The sequence below is a fragment of the Mesoplodon bidens genome (genome assembly GCF_964165515.1).
Source record: "Mesoplodon bidens genome assembly, chromosome: 2".
Classification (NCBI taxonomy): domain Eukaryota; kingdom Metazoa; phylum Chordata; class Mammalia; order Artiodactyla; family Ziphiidae; genus Mesoplodon; species Mesoplodon bidens.
In genome coordinates this window covers 182,528,056-182,544,342 of record NC_138177.1, presented here as the reverse complement: position 1 = coordinate 182,544,342, position 16,287 = coordinate 182,528,056, and the positions used below count along the sequence as shown (strand labels likewise).

At 56.3% G+C, this 16,287-nt stretch overlaps 1 protein-coding gene across 1 annotated transcript in view; it reads right to left on the bottom strand.

Moving 5' to 3' along the window:
- PLEKHG5 (pleckstrin homology and RhoGEF domain containing G5) overlaps positions 1 to 15,621 on the bottom strand; it is a 51,194-nt gene extending 35,573 nt beyond the window's left edge. The window contains exon 1 of the mRNA XM_081223963.1: positions 15,080 to 15,621. Coding sequence (XP_081080089.1) covers positions 15,080 to 15,146 — 67 coding nt within the window. The 5' untranslated portion in view covers positions 15,147 to 15,621. The remainder of the gene's footprint in view (positions 1 to 15,079) is intronic.
- Between the last annotated feature and the right edge of the window lie 666 nt (positions 15,622 to 16,287).

Below are 16,287 nucleotides of genomic sequence, written 5' to 3'. Positions count from 1 at the left end.
GCCACATCCCTCTGTCCACTTTGGCCAACGGGACAGGGTGCCCAGAGGGGCCTCCTCTCAGGTTCGACAGCTGTCATTTAGGCCCACCAGGCATCCATTCTCCCTCTTGAGAGCAGCATTGCCTGCCCTGCTTTGTGGAACCCGTGCCCCACGTGGTCTCTTTCTGTGCTGGATCCTAGGCCTAGCCATCACTTTCTGTGCCCTTTGGCTACAGGGAGGGGTCAAGAAAGGACCACACCAGGCTGGGAAGTTGTGTCCCTGAGAGGCTCCTGCTTCTCCAGGCCTGTGGCCTGGGGTGAGGGCGTGCCAGAGCCTGGGGCCCCAGATGAGTCCAACAGAGAAGAGAAATGAGGCCCGAGACGCCGCGCCCTGCTGGCTTCCGCCACCCAGACCTGGGCTTCCATCACTGGCACTGGTGTCCTGACAGAAGCGGAGTCGCCAGCCCAAGGCTGGACGTTCTGCTGGGCCACTCATTAGTGGAGCTATGATAAAACAGCAATGATAACAGCCAGCATGGACCATGCCCTTGCTGTGTGGCGTGCGGTGTTTGAAGGGCTCCATGTGTCACCCCAGCAAGTCCTCTCAGCCACCGCACAACACCACCTCTATCTTTATCCCCACTGACACGGCCCGGTCGGCATCCAAACACCAGCCGCCGGGCTTAGCATCCCGCCCCACCTGTGCTGCCTCTTGGGGGGCTTAATCTCTCTGTGTTTCTGTTCCCTTACCTGCAATGGGGATAATACGAGAAATGGCACATGTCCTGGGGCCTCGAACATGAACATTCCAGAAAGACTCGTCCCACCACCTGGCCCTGATCTTGGAGGCAGAGGACCGAGGCAGAGACCAGGCCTGAAGCCCAGAGCCAGGCCCTGCTGCCCTGCTCCCAGCCCAGCTGCGGGGCCCAGAGCCTGGCTTGGCCTGCCCTGTCTGCCTCCGAGGCCCCCAGGGTCCTTGTGCTCAGGCCCCTCTCCTCCACCAGCAGCGGCTCTCAGGAGGGGCCTTGTACCCCCACAGCTGCTGATGTGACGGGCAGCAGCACGTGCATGGTGAGCGGGCCGCAGGCTCGGGCCAGAGGGAGGCGGCCGGGTAGACCAGCTGTCCGGGCCTCCTGCACGCCCTCCCAGGAAAGTGGGACTGCACCTACCCCCGAGGTCCTCGATGATGTCCAGGGTGGAACTCCAAGAGAAGCGCTCCACGGCCCCCAGCTCCAGCTCGGCCAGGGCACCGGGCAGGGCCTCCAGCGCATAGGCACCCCGCTTCTTCCAGTAGAGAAACATGCTGAGGCCCGGGGAGGCCTCCCCGCCGGGCCCGTGCCCTCAGAGGCTGGGCGGCCCCGGGGACCCGGGTCCCCGAGGCCTGGACACAGTGGGTGCAGGGACTGCAGAGGGGCTGTAGAGACCCTGGGGCTGGCCACGGGCCGGCGAGCACGGCCCTCCCTGGGGAGGGGAGCATGCTGGGAGCGGCCGGGGGCCTCGGAGCTGACCAATGGCCAGGGCCCCAGCCCCACACAAAGCGCCTTTCTTCCCCTCCTACAGACATTTTACAAATTTCAACTTCCCGGCCCCCTCGGAGCCCCCCCCAAGGGGATGGGCTGGCCGTCTGGGGACGGCAGAGGCCCGGAAAAGAGTCCGATTGTTCCGTGATCTCTGTGCTAAGATAAGTTTTCAGAGGAGAAAAATGTGCTGCTCCAGGAGCAGTTCCAGCCCCCCACTCCTGACCTCTGACCCCAGCCCCCAGCCCCAGCTGGGCCCTGCAGGATTTCTCAGAGAGGAGTGGAAGCACCCATGGGGTGCTGTGGAATGACCCCAGCGCTGTTTTCAGCTGCCTGGCTGGGCCCCCTCCCCAGGAAGCACGAGGCGTGGCTTCCAGCTCCAGAGCAAAGGCCCCAGGGAGGCCTCCCAGGGTCAGAGGGCAGGAGCTGCGGGCCAGGCCTCAGCCTCAGCTGCCAGTGAGGCCCAGCATCTGCCCTCTGGGCTCTCACCAAGGGCCCTCCCTCGCTGGGCTGACCAAGGTTCCCCAGGCTGCCCACCCACCCCGCCTCCCTCCCCAGACTGTGTCACCTACACCAACGGCTGCACCACACATGAAGCCCTGGGCAGGCCTCAAAGGCCTCGGGCATCGTCACAGAGCTTCACAGCCCCCTGCTCAGTGGGCAGAGGGTGGGGTGCGGGCAGGGAGGTCAGAAGGCCGGGGGCTGGAGGAGCCAGCTGCTGCAGAGCACAGATGAGGCACAGAGGAAGACACTGGCTCAGCTGATAAGCTGCAGGACTTGAATTTGAACCCAGGACTATCTAGTCTCAAAGTCAGCTTGGGGGCCCAGACAGCTACCTGAGGGAGAAGGCCCGGTGGTCGGAGGGCAAAGGGGTGGCCCTGTGGGAATCCAGCCCGGATGGGGGAAGGGCACCTTGCTCGGCCTCCCAGCCAGCCTCTGCCACATTGCTGAGCCCCCTCTGTGTGACCCTGCCATTGCTCCCCAACCTTCCGGGGTCCCGAAGGAGCTAGCCCGGGTCGGGGCAGAGCTGGCTGCCCCCCACCCTGGCCCGACCAGTTGCCTGGCGACAGAGAGGCACGAGGCCCAGACAAGGGGAACTGGCAGCAGAAGGCTCCACTTTCCGGGTGAGGGGCACCCCAGGGCCGTGGCGGGTTGGAGGCTGGTAGGGGTAGCCGACCAGGCAGGCTGCACACCCCCAGCTGAGGGCTAAGGTGCCAAGAGGCAGCTCAAGTAATTCAAACCAGATGCCTGCCTGCCTGCCTGCTCACCCTCCTCCTCCGGCCCAGGGCCAGGGCCAGGGCCAGATGAATGCGGCCAGGCCCTCTGGTCCTTAATCACTGGCATCCACGTAGCCTGGGCCCACACGAGGTGGGGGGCACCCTGGCTCGTGTTTACAGGCAAGTGGCCAGTGTGTGGGTGCCAGGCCAAGCTCGGGGGAGTGAGATGATTTGTCCCCGGCAGCCATGGCTGGTCTCGGTGCCCACCGGGAGGGGCCAGGGTGGCAAAGTGAGCAGTGGTCCCCGAGCAGTTACCTAGTCCAGGTGCCTCTGCGTCTAGGCCTGGAGGGGCTACACTTGGCTGTGGTTTCAAAACTGCAAGCCCCAAACCCACCCCGCCCGGAGGCTGGTGGGAGATTCTTCCTAACCTCTGCTTTGGGTGAACACAAGAAGCCCCCCGACCACACACACACACCTGCGGAAGCCCTCCTCAGTGGTTGCTTGTGCTCAAGCCCCGGATGGTGCCGAGCTGAGCCTGGCTGTGCCCCTCCCCTCCCCGGGGCACATACAGCCCCCTCCCAGAGGTTCTCTCTGTCCCCACATGTGACTTCTGCCTCCTACCACCCTGCCTTGGCTTGTGCCAGCCCTGCTGCCTGGTGTCCTCCTCTGGCTCCTCCTGTCCAGGCTAGAGGCCCGCATCCCCGACCTTGCATCCATCCTCCCTGTGCAGGAGAGCAGGGGGGTGCAGACAGGCCCACCCGGGCTGGTCAAAGGGCCCCCAGGGTGTCCCAGGGGGACCCAGCAGCCCTCATCACCATGTCAAAGGCAGGTGGACACACCTGGGCCTTTTACTGGGTCTGGGGGAAACCAGGAAGCTAGACAACTAGTGACGCTGCTTACAAAGTGGGGAGAGGGCTCTTCACCGCCTCTGAGGGAGCTGGGGTGCGGCATGGCCGTCGTGTGTGCTGCCGTGTTCCCAGCCCCAGGTGGACACAGTGATGACAGTTACTGTGGACCAGATGCCACACTGAGCACCATTCCTACATTAGCTCCTTTAAGCCTCACATCAGCCCCACCCATGAGGCCTCACATCAGCCCCATGTCCGAGATGGAGAAGCTGAGGCCAGGGGCCAGTTCCTTGCCCAGGGCCACCCAGAGTGGGCAGGGGGCAAACCAGGGTGAACTCCAGAGCTGTGCTCTCACTGCTCGACTGCACTCTCTGGCCCTTGATGACGCAGTCACCGGGTACAGATGGGGACCCAGGGCCCAGAGGGAGGCAGGGTGGCCCCGAGCTGGAAGCCCATCCTCCCACAGTCCCAGGCCTACCTCTCCCGCCTGGCTCCTCCTGGAAGCTCATGACCTCTGGACAGGACGATCCCGGGGAGCCAGGAGACCAATGGCTCGTGCCCTCCTCTCGACATGCCCGACCCCAAACCCAAAGGTTTGTCCCCACTGCCATGAGCTCCCACTGGCCAGGGACCAGGGCTAGGACGGGCAGAGGGCCGGGGCAGCTTCATCCAGTTCCTGGCAATGGCCTTGGACATGGGGAGGGGGTCGAGCCCTCCGCAAACTGCAGCTGTTTCCTTGAGAGCAGAAGTGCCATGTGAAGGCTGAGCAGGAGGCCCGAGAAGCCCACTGAGTAAGGGGCTAAAAGAGGAAGAGGAGCAGGAGGCCCAAGCCGGCCATCAACCCCCATGCCAGCTGCCTCCCAGCCAGCCACGGCCTTGGCCTTGGGGAGAAACTTCCCTTCCTGAGTTCACCAACCAGGGGTCCCTGGGCCCCCTAGATGCCCCTTCCCCCTTCAGCCCTGTCTGATCCCTTTCCCACCAGGATGGCTGAGGGCAGCTCCCTGAGGAATAGAGTGGTCCAGGTTCCTGCCTCTGACTCACTAGCTGGGTAGCCCCGGGCTTGACACTTCCTGAAGTCTCAGTTTCCACATCTGTGAAATGGGGTAAGGAGAGAGGCCGCCCCCACCCCCCGACCACTGTATCGTCTCCAACAGATCCCACTCACCTGGGGCTAAGCAGAGAGCAAGTGCTTGCCCCACGGGGATGAAAACCTGGGGGGTCCCCGCCTTCTGCTAAGAGGCCCTGTCCCTCCCCCTCACCAGGTAAGGTCCTCCGTGACCCTCTGTGGTGCCCTGAGCTCCCCCAGCGGCAGGTGACCACATCTTTCCTCCACCTTCCGGAGTTTGGGGAGGACTGTCTGGACCCCCAGGGCAGCCTGGGAGCACCATCTTTGCGGGGGAGGGGGCGGCCTGTAACAGAGCTGACGCGGCGGGGCGGTGCCCAGTGCCAGCTGTGCGGCTTGCGTGAGAAGCGGCCGCACGGGCTGTGCTGTGCTTAAGTGCTCCCAGGTCGGACTGCGGAGCCTGTTAGGAATTACGTCTGGCCGGCCAGCCAGAGGCCCGTTATATAACGTGGCACAGGGCAGGCACCAGCCACCCCTAACCCCCGGCTCCCCAGCTCCTCGGCCGCCGCCCCACTGGCCAAGCCTGAGAGGAGACGTGTCCCACTGACACCCTCCCGCCCGCCCCACGCACATAGCACACCAGACCTCCGGCTCCAGGTGAAGAGAAGAATCTGCTCCCACCTGCCAGGGCACACGCCAAGGACCCTCTAGGGCCACAGCCCCGTAGGGGCCCCCTGTGGGGTGGAGGCCACACCTAGGCAGCAGGCACGCCCCTGGGGCTGGCGCCTGCAGGAGGGGTGAACAGTGGGGCCTGGCATGGGCGGCACGGACCCCCAGCCCCCTGACACACACACACAGAGCAAACCATTCTGAAGGCTGGATACACAGGCCTGAAACCTCAGTCACCTGCGGGTCCATCAGTTTGGAAGGTGCTGGTGGAAACCTGGGCCGAAGCCACCTGGCTGAGAGCCAGCCTGGCCCTTAAGCCTCTGCCAGGCCACCGCCCCAGGCCCTTTCCCCAGACGCCTCCTCACGGCCCACTGCCCACCAGAGCAGGCTGCGTGCACCTTGCCCGGAGGGGCCTGGCACAGCGTGGGTCGCCCCACACCCCTGCAGGGCCCACCCAGCCCTTTCTCAAACCCTCGGGGGCCCCAGGGGCTGGGACTGAGACTTGTGAGATGTCGGGTATAACAGGGCCCAGGACTCAGGATGGGGTTTGCAGAGCCTGGGACTGAGGCGGGCGGAGCCCCGTGGTGGGCTTCTTCCCCACCCCCAGGGTGGGCACCACGGGTCGCTCCTCGGCAGTGCCCCCCACAGCTGGGCTGTCCCAGCACTCAGAGTGTGGATGTGTGTGAGCCATCACCGTCACCACCGCCAAGGGACAGAGTTCTGCCGGCAGGGAGCCCTGTGCCAGAGACTGAAGTGGCTGGGCCCCTGTGGCCCTGGGCGGGGACCCTGAGCTGCTTTCACCCTGGCACTCCAACACGAGCCCCTCAGAAGCAGAGGCTCCCGCTTGGCCAGGGACCCTGTCTCAGTCCTGGCTCTCCAGCTGCTGGCTGGGCACACAGTAGGGACACTGACATTAGCCAAGTCCCCTTGTGTGCTGGGCCCTGGACCCAGAGCCTTCAACAGGGACCTCCTTTAAGTTGCCTAATGTTGCTGTCATTGTGTTACTATCCGCGCATCGTCCAGAGCAGGAAGCTGAGGCGCAGGGGGCGCCTACAGACCTGACCAGGTCAGCCGGGAAGTGGGCGGGTGCTACTGCCAGAGTCTCCTCACCACCCCCCGACTCCATGCCACCTCTGTTCCACCTCTGTGGCCAAGAAATTCAAGTTCCACCTGCCACAAGGATCCAGTCAATAAATAGCCCTCCCTGCCCATCACTGACAGCATCCCGAGCTGAGCCACAGGGGCTCAGGGGGCCCCATCTCGGGGGCCCATCACAGTGACCCTCCCTTCCCCAAATGCACCCCTGCTTCAGGACTCTGGGGGCCCTTCAGGCTTAGACAAGCCTCCCTGACCTTTGAGCCCACTGATCACGATCCTCGAAGTAAATGGGCCCCTTCCTGGGCTCCCCTGAGTGTGTATGTGGTGGGGGGAAGAGGGGGGACAGCCAGACAACAGGCCCCTCAGACCCAGGCAACTCCCCAGAGGCGAAGGGGTGGGAGGTCTAGTCACTGTCCAGCATCTGGCTTGACCGTCCTCACCCACCCATCTACCCACAACGGCCTGGCGACAAGCACACCCTGGGGCGGGCTGGCCACGGACCAGCCGCCCACGCCATTCTCAGCTCTGCCTCTAGAGTGCCCTGACCCCTGCTCAGGCCACCACCACCGTGTCTGGGGCCCCTGCCTCGCTCTTGCCCCTCCAAGTAAGCCTCCAGAATGCAGCCTGGCACCTGGGTTCAGATCCCAGCTCCGGCTGGCTGTGTGGCCTTGGGCAAGTTGCTTAGCCTCTCTGGGCCTCAGTTCCCTCATCTATCCAGTGAGGGTACTCACAGGACTACCTCCCAGGGTTGCTGTGGGGATTAAACGACTTAATCCGGAAGAGCGGCCTCCACACTCAGGCCCCTGGGGGGAGCTCCATGGACAGTGACCAACAATCACGGCAAGAATACAAAGCAAGGGGACTTCCCTGGGGTCCAGTGGTAAAGAATCCGCCTTCCAATGCAGGGGACGTGGGTTTGATCCCTGGTTGGGGAACTAAGATCCCACATGCCACGGGGAAACTAAGCCCGCGTGGCACAACTACTGAGCTCGTGTGCCTCAACAAGAGAGCCCGTGTGCCTCAAACTACAGAGCCCATGCACCCTGGAACCCTCGCACCACAACTAGAGAGAGAAAACCCGTATGCCACAACTAGAGAGAAGCCCGCGCACTGCAACAAACACCCAAAGCAGCCAAAAAATTAAAAAAAAAAAAAAGAGTACAAAGCAAGGGAATTCCCTGGTAGTCCAGTGGTTAGGGTTCCGCGCTTTCACTGCTGAGGGCCTGGGTTCGATCCCTGGGTCGGGGAACTAGGATCCCACAAACCACGTGGCGTGGCCAAAAAAAAAAAGCAAATCTGAAAATGTCCCTGCTTTAATTAAAAATCTGCTCCCCACTCCCTGTGGGGCAAGGCCACCCTCCATGGCATGGTTGCTCAGACCTTCCCAGACCTGCCTCCACCCACCGCTCCCTGGCGGACTGATGGCGCCATCCCCCAGCCACAGAGCCAGGCCGCCCTTTGGTTCTGCCTCTGCCGCAGGTGACCACACTGAAAGGTGCAGTCTGGATCCATCTGGACTGGGAGCCCCTTGAAGCAGCTACTGGCTTAATTCCTCCCTGAACACAGGGCCCAGGCCAGCCTCGCCCAGAGCAGGTGCCAGGAGAATGCTCATTGACTTGAACTTGGATCAGTCCATAACCAACCATCTCTCGCAGGGTCAACTTCTGAATACCTCAAAACTCAGTCCAGCAAAGGTGGCAGGGAGGATCCCAGCTCAGAGGGCAGCCCACAGGCCTGGACACCTGGCCTGGGGTCAGATCTGGCCACCCCGCTGGAGGAGCAGAGACCCCAGCTAGACCCAGGCACTCTGTCAGCTGGTGCGCCAGGGTTTTCCCAGCCTGGGGAGGGGGGAGAGGAGGAAATGGAGGCTTGCCTGTATCCCCAGGGCTGTCTGTGGTGATGGCAGGATGGCCACATTCCAGTCTTGCTGCCAGCTCCTGGCCACTGCAGACTTTTAAACCTGGCCAGACAGTCTGAGAGGCTGGGCCTTCTTGAGGGCCAAGTCTGTCCAAGGAACAAAGGCTTTTGAGCCAGGCTCCCAACCACAGAAAAGACTGGCCAGCCTTCCAGGACAGCTGGAATTTCAAAATATCTAACCCATTGTTGGAACACCAATCCCAATGGTTGGAAACTATTGTTGGTGTCCCCTTGGACACCCCCAGCAGAGACCCAGGTTGCCTGGGACAGGTTTTGTCTCCCTGTTGGCCCTCGGAGGCCAGAGACCCCTCCTTCTCCCAAGCCCAGGCTGTAGGCCCGGCCTACAGAGGCAGTTTCTGGGCAGGGCAGCTGCTGGGTCTTAGCCTGCCATGGCTTTGTAGAGGATGCTGGTGCTCAAGAGCCTCCCAATGGGCCTGGAGAGGTGTTGCCTGGGTCCTGCTCATTTGTATCTCAGAAAAATCAAGCAGGTAATGGACAGAGAGTGACCATGCGTGTGTGCGTGCGTGTATGTGTGTGCACACGCATGCACATTATTTTAGATACTTCTCTCTGAGGAAGGTGACTTTCAGCAGAGACTGGAATGATGTGAGGGAGCTAGCCATGCGGATATTTGAGAAAACAGCAAGTGCAAAGGCCCTGAGGTAGGGACATATATTGTGTTCTAGTAAGGTGACCAATGGATGCAATTTGCCTCGCCCAGACTAAGAGGATTTCTGGGACACAGGACTGTTAGTTTTAAAACCAGGATAAGTCGGTCACCCTAGCAAAGAGACTTCAAGGAGGCGACTGTGGCTGGCGCAGGGTAAGCATGGGGCAGAGATAAAGTCAGAGAGGTGATAGGGCATGGGGTCCTGCACAGTCCTGTGAGGACTTTGCCTTTCATTCTGAGGGAGACGGGACCATCAGATTTGTGGGGTTTTTGTTTTTGTTTTTTGTTTTATTTATTTTTGGCTGCGTCGGGTCTTAGTTGCGGCACATGGGATCTTCGTTGAGGTGCTCGGGCTTCTCTCTAGTTGTAGCGTGCGGGTTTTCTCTCTCTAGTTGTGGCGTGCGGGTTCCATAGCACGTGGGCTCTGTAGTTTGCAGCATGCGGGCTCTAGTTGAGGCATAAGCTCAGTAGTTGCAGCAAGCGGGCTTAGTTGCCCCGTGGTATGTGGGATCTTAGTTCACCAACCAGGGATCGAACCCGTGTCCCATGCATTGTAAGGTGGATTCTTTACCACTCGACCACCAGGGAAGTCCCATCGGAGTTTGTTTTTTTTTTTAACAGAGGAGGAACATGATCTGACTTAGATTTTAAGAGGCTATTATCACAGAAGTAATTACAGGTGAAATGCGAGGAGCTTATGAACATGAGGGGATTCTACGAGGGTACAAGGGACCTCCCGACCCTGTTGTGGCTCTGAGTTGGCCACAGAAATCCTCTGCCTTACCTCATTATGATTCTAACAAACTTTAGTTTCTTGTGCTTTAAAAACACACAATGGGGACTTCCCTGGTGGCGCAGTGGGTAAGGCTCCACACTCCCGGTGCAGGGTGCCTGGGTTTGATCCTTGGTCAGGGAACTAGATCCCACTTGTGTACTGCAACTAAGAGTTTGCCTGCCACAACTAAGGAGCCCGCATGCCTCAACAAAGACCTGACGCAACCAAATAAATAAATAAATAAACAAATATTTAAAAACACATCATGGGGAATTCCCTGGCAGTCCAGTGGTTAGGATTCCATGCTTGCACTGTAGTGGGGACGGGTTCGATCCCTGGTCAGGGAACTGAGATCCTGCATACCACGTGGCACGGCCAAAAAAAATATATATATATATATAGTTCATACAAATAGTTAAAAAAAAACCCATAAAAACACACCATGGTTTTGGAAACAACATGTAAAAAGAGACAATATGCTAAATGCTTTGAACATTTAGATCCTTCAGTGGGGACTCTCCTTCCTACAATAGTGGATTAGGTAATTCAGACCAAACTTCCATCTTGGGACAACCAAAAAGCTGGATGAAAAAAAATTTTTTTTAATCTTAAAAACATCAAACCCCATGAAACACAAAAGAGGAGGATCTAGGGAGATAAACAGATGGTTTTGCTCTCAGGGTATTTATGCATTCTGAAGAAAGAGGTGGGAAACAGCTTCACTTCTAACAGCTTTGTGGAGCTAGGGGAAAAAATCAAAGTCCAGGGAACGTCAGGCCTGAGTTTGGATCAAAGTCATCCCAGACTGGTAGTGTTTCCAAGCATATGGCAGAAGCATATGAACATCCTGTATCATCCTAGGCCTCAAATTTTTCTTGCAAATAAGTTTAAAAATACAATGTCCAACACACAGTCAAAGATAACCAGGCACACAAGTAACTAAGACCCCATGTCTGAGAACCAACAGAAACACAAAAACTTGAGGTACTGGAATTACCAGACACAGACTCAAACACTGCCTCCTCTGAGTTCCACAAAACCCTGGGTGGTAGATATGGCTGTTGACTCCACTTTAAAGATAATGAAATTAAAGCTTAGAAGGCTAGTGACTTGCCTACAACCATCCAGCTAGTAAGTAGGAGAGTTGTGATTGAATATAGGTCAGTTGCTTCTGTAATCATCTGTGCTATTAAAAACTTACTACATAAGAGGGTCCTTAGAAGGACCATGGAGTGCTCTTGGTGCTCCCCCCTCCCATGGAAGTTCTAGAGGCATGATGTCAGAGCCTGCAGCTGCCCTTGCACCTTGGCCAAGAGCCACAGCATTTCAGTAGTAGGGGTGGACAGAGAAGAGAAGTGCCTGAGACCATGTAAGGGGACACCTGCCCAGCCACCCACCCTCATGTGTCATGGACGGGCTCATGGAAAATGATGACCAGGAGACATAGAAAGAAGGACTGAAATACTCTGCTGATGGGGCAATAATTGGCTTTTCTGGATGACAACTTGGAAATGGCCATTAAAATGCAAAATGCTCAGCCCCTTCCACCCAACAATTCCACTTCCAGAAATTTATTCTATAGATACTCTTTCACAAGTCCACAGAGATACAGGTATAAGAATGCTCACTACAGCATCATTTACAGGAGTAAAAAACTGGAAACGACCCCAAATGTCCACTCATAGAGAGCTGGTTTATTTATTTATTTTTATTAAAAAAATTTTTTTGGATTAAGTGCACTTTTTATTTTATTTTGTTATTTAATTAATTTTTTTTTTGCCATGTGGCTTGTGGGATCTTAGTTCCCTGACCAGGGATTGAACCTGTGCCCTCAGCAGTGAAAGCAGCGAGTCCTAACCACTGGACTGGAGGGAATTCCCTAAAGAGATAGTCTGTTTTTTTTTTTTGGCCTCGCCATGTGGCTTGCAGGATAGATTCCCGACCAGCGACTGAACCCAGGCCACAGCAGTGAAAGCCCGGAATCCTAACCACTAGGCAACCAGGAAACTCAAGGGCTAGTTTAAAAATTAAGTTATAGGGACTTCTCTGGTGGTGCAGTGGTTAAGAATCCTCCTGCCAATGCAGGGGACACGGGCTCAAGCCCTGGTCCGGGAAGATCGCACATGCCACGGAGCAACGAAGCCCATGCGCCACAACTACTGAGCCTGTGCTCTAGAGCCCGCGAGCCACAACTACTGAAGCCAGCGCTCTAGAGCCCGCGAGCCACAACTACTGAAGCCAGCACTCCTAGAGCCTCTGCTCTGCAGCAAAGAGTAGCCCCCACTCACCACAACTAGAGAAAGCCCACACAGCAACGAAGACCCAATGTAGCCAATAAATAAATAAATAAATTTATTTATTTATTAAAAAAAAAATTAAGGTATATCCATATGAACCATGAAGCCATTAAAAAGAATGAGGTAGATTTTCATGCACTGGCTTTTTTTTTTTTCTTTTTTTTTTTTTTTGCGTTATGCGGGCCTCTCACTGTTGTGGCCTCTCCCGTTGCAGAGCACAGCCTCCAGACGCGCAGGCTCAGCGGCCATGGCTCACGGGCCCAGCCGCTCCACGGCATGTGGGATCTTCCCGGACCAGGGCACGAACCCGTGCCCCCTGCATCAGCAGGCGGACTCTCAACCACTGCGCCACCAGGGAAGCCCCATGCACTGGCATTTTTAATTTCCAAAATATAGTATTAATTGGCAAAAGCAATTGCAAAAATGCATATTTTCTTCAATTTCATTTCAACATTTTTACATAGACACATATTTAGGTATGTGCACTGTGTACATATTCATAGAAAAAAAATCTGAAATGCAACTGGAAATAACAGAAAATCAGGACTTGTATCTTCATTATTTGTGTACTGTTTGAGAATGAAAATGTATTATTTGTATAAGCAGAACAAAGTAAACACAGGCATACATGTGTGTGCATATGTATATATATATATATTCATATGCTAATTTAAAGGGCTTAAACAATCACCTTTCACCTGCATTGTTGTAAAAGCCTCCTGATTCTTTGGCTCTTTATTTGCCATGTTTTCCTTCTCAAACTCCCCCAAACCCACTCTCCAAACTGCTATCGAAAAGGATTTTCTTAAAATGCAAGTCAGAAAATGCTACCTACCCTGCTAAAAATGCTTAAATGCTCATCACCCCAAGGATGAAATCTGCAGTCCGCAAGATGCTCGACCGTCCTCTCTAGGGACTGACCTCTGCACCGTCTCCTTAGAGCTCTCCCCTCCAGCAGCTCCTGCAACGCTCTCCCACCCCTCAGTCATCCCACTGACTGTCCCAGTCAGGCTGCACAAAATGCCGTTTCTAGCTCCTGTTTTTCTCTCTTCCTGAAATGACCTTTCTACCCTTACTCTTTACCCAGCTGACTCCAGTTTATCCTTTAGGTGATGTCACTTCAGAAAATCTCCAAGATTGGTAGTGTCGTAAGAGGAATCTTACGTGTGAACCCATTAACCCGCAATGGCTCTATTTAACACACATCAAACTACTTTTCAATTTCCTGCTGACACGTCCGTGTTACTCATTAGTGCGATTCTAGAAAGATGGGCGTGTATCTTGCTCACGACCTTCTCCCCAGCCCCTGGCACAATGCCCAGTGATTAATGTGTTCAATAACTATTTGGCCATTGATTGATTACATGAGGAACTGTGACACATTGAAGCTTATTAAACTTTAAAACTTGGAAATACAGCAAAAGCAAAACTAGTTGTCCTTTTTTTTTTTCTTTTTTGGCTGAGCAGCGAGGCTTGTGGAATCTTAGTTCCCTGACCAGGGATTGAACCTGGTCCCTCAGCAGTGAAAGTGCAGAGTCTTAGCCACTGGACCACCAGGGAATTCCCACTAGTTGTCCTTTTACTGTCAAAGAAAAAAAAAAAAGAAAGAAAGAAAGGAAGAAAGAAAGAAAAAATAATAATAAAGGGCTTAAAGACACAATCAGGGAATTCCCTGGTTGTCCAGTGGTTAGGACTCCGCACTTCCACTGCCATGGGCCAGGGTTCGGTCCCTGGTCGGGGAACTAAGATCCCACAAGCCGCATGGTGTGGCCCCCCCCCCAATTTTTTTAAATGACACAATCAGGCTGAAGCAGCATAGATGGCCATTCTCTGATGTCCATGTGGCAGCCATGATTTTGGGGACCACCCCCCAAAAGGCCTAGAGACCATATTTCACCCAAGCCTGGAAACAATCTCCCCCGGCTGAGTGAGCAGTGATGGACTTTGAGTTAACTGGACATCGGTCACTGGGGTTCGTGTATTAGGGTGACAGGCCCGCTAAGGTGAATGGCACACGTCCGTCTTACTCTCTGGCCACTCAAGGCGGAGATCCCAGCGTGGTAGTTAAGCTTCACTTGGGGGTGTGAGCCAGAGGAGGGCTACATCAGCAGTGCAGACCCTTCCTGGGGTGGAGACAACCCTGCAGTGAGGCCTGGGTGGGTGCTAGGAGTTCTGTGTGACTCACTGTCTGCTTCCTAAATCTGTCTTGGGCCAACGGTGGGGCTGGGGAGGAGGGGGAGACAGATGAAGGTCGGAATGAGGGCTCTCATGGGAGCGCAGAGGGGTCAGTGGCTAACACACCCTCAGGCCGTTCCTCTTTGGCCAGGAATGGGGTGTTTTCCAGGCCAGGGCTCTGATTCTGGGGCGCTGGAAGGCTGTTTGATTCCATGAACGCCATTCCTGATCCCCTCTGCCAAAACGCGTCATGGCACGAATCAAAAGTGAACTTACAAATATTGACGGTTTAGGAGGAATTTCACAGCCCTTCTTGAGAGAGGTACAAAGGCACGGTTGGGAACCTATCCCTGACCATCCTGGCAAGGGGGACACGACTTTAATGCACAAAACTGAAGGTTTCAAGGTCTGAGGGCCCCTTTCCCTCCCCACCGACCTTCCACCTCCCAGGAGAGGAAGCTGGGGAGCAGCTTCCCCCCGCCCCCGACCCCGCCACTGGCCCCTCCGCGGCAGCTGCCAGGGGAATAGCTCTTCACACGGGACCCTGCTCTTTCTCCTTTCAGGGCTTGGAAGGCTGAAACCGAAAGCCTCCTTCCTCTGCCTTCTCAGAAGACAGAACACTATCTGCACCTAGATCAGAGATGATGGCTAAGGCTCACTGGGCGACCCCTGCCTTCCGCGCTCTCAAATTCATTAAATCACTGTGAAGGAGAAAATGTGGCCAGCCTGCAGGAGGGGCTCTTAAAGGGCCCAGGCGAATTCAGCAAGCAGCCCCTCCAAGACCCACAAAATCTCCTCTTCTCATTCTGTCGTCCACCCTCCTTTCTGGACCGAAGAGGAAGAAAACATACTCACCGCTTCCTGGACGAAGACTGAGCCAGCCGCGAGGTGGAGACCCGTATTTTGTCAGGACTGAATTCATGTTTGACCTCTGGGGTGGTGGCACCTTTCCTGGCCCTTGAGCCACGTGCTTGACCCACAGTCCCTGTCCCTCTCTGCCCAGCTGCAGTCCCAACACTGGAGGGCTTCTCCCAGACTCAGCCCCAACCTTAATTTCTCCAGCTCAATCGTCTGCACAGAAAACCACCGAGCTCTCAGCCCTGCCAATTCTCTTCTCCGACACAGGCCCCCTGGGCGCTGTATATTTTAACGTATGGACTCTGTGGCCGCGGTTTGCACTGTTTCCTTGCTGGTGGTTTCCTCCCCTTGGATTTTCCATCCCCAAGTACCCATATGCTCCCTGGCACGCACTTCTTACACCGCTGGCTGCCTCAGAGGGTGCCTTCCCTCCTTTCCCAGAAAGCAGTGCCACGAAGACCCTCGTCTCTGCAATGCCAACAGCCAGCAGCAGCCCCCGGCTGGACTCCTGGGTCAGGAGGAAGGCCTGGAAGTTGGGTGGCTTCTTCCTGCCCGGCCGACATTCACAGCCCGGAGACGAGCCCGGGTCCAAAGCATTCGAAAAACCCAAGCCACAGTCCGCTGAGCAGCACAGCAGCATCGGGGCCAGTCGCCATGGCAACCCCTGGCTTCCCAGCCCAACACATTGTCTGCCCCGCGGCTCGGCTGTTTGCCGATCCCCAAGACTGCTTACTCAGCTCCCGGGATCTCCAGATTGGACCTGCTGCCCTCAACTCCAAGCGCGGCTCCTTTCACACTGCTCCCTCACCCCGCGGCCCACCCTCTGCCCCATTCTTTTCCTGGCAAAGCCTTGGAAATAACTTTAACGCAGCCAAGGCTTTCTGGAGGCCCTACCTCACGTGGCTCTTCCCCTACTGCACAGATGGCCCCCATATTTATTTTAGCCACTGTTCAGGCTTGGCCTGTCAGCCAAGTCTCGTTGTCTCTACCAGGCCCCACCCTGGGGGCGAGGGCCGAGGGGCTGAGCTCTCGCTCTCGGAGAGGCGGCTACAGACACAGAGCCCCGGCTTGCTGGCTAGCTTTCTTTCTATTTGAACTCTTCTGGGAGCAAAATTCTTTTCCCTGCTCATATACTCTCAAAGATAGTCCAGAAGCGATTTAACTTACATACATGGGCCCAAAAGGAGACATGGAGATGAACTCCC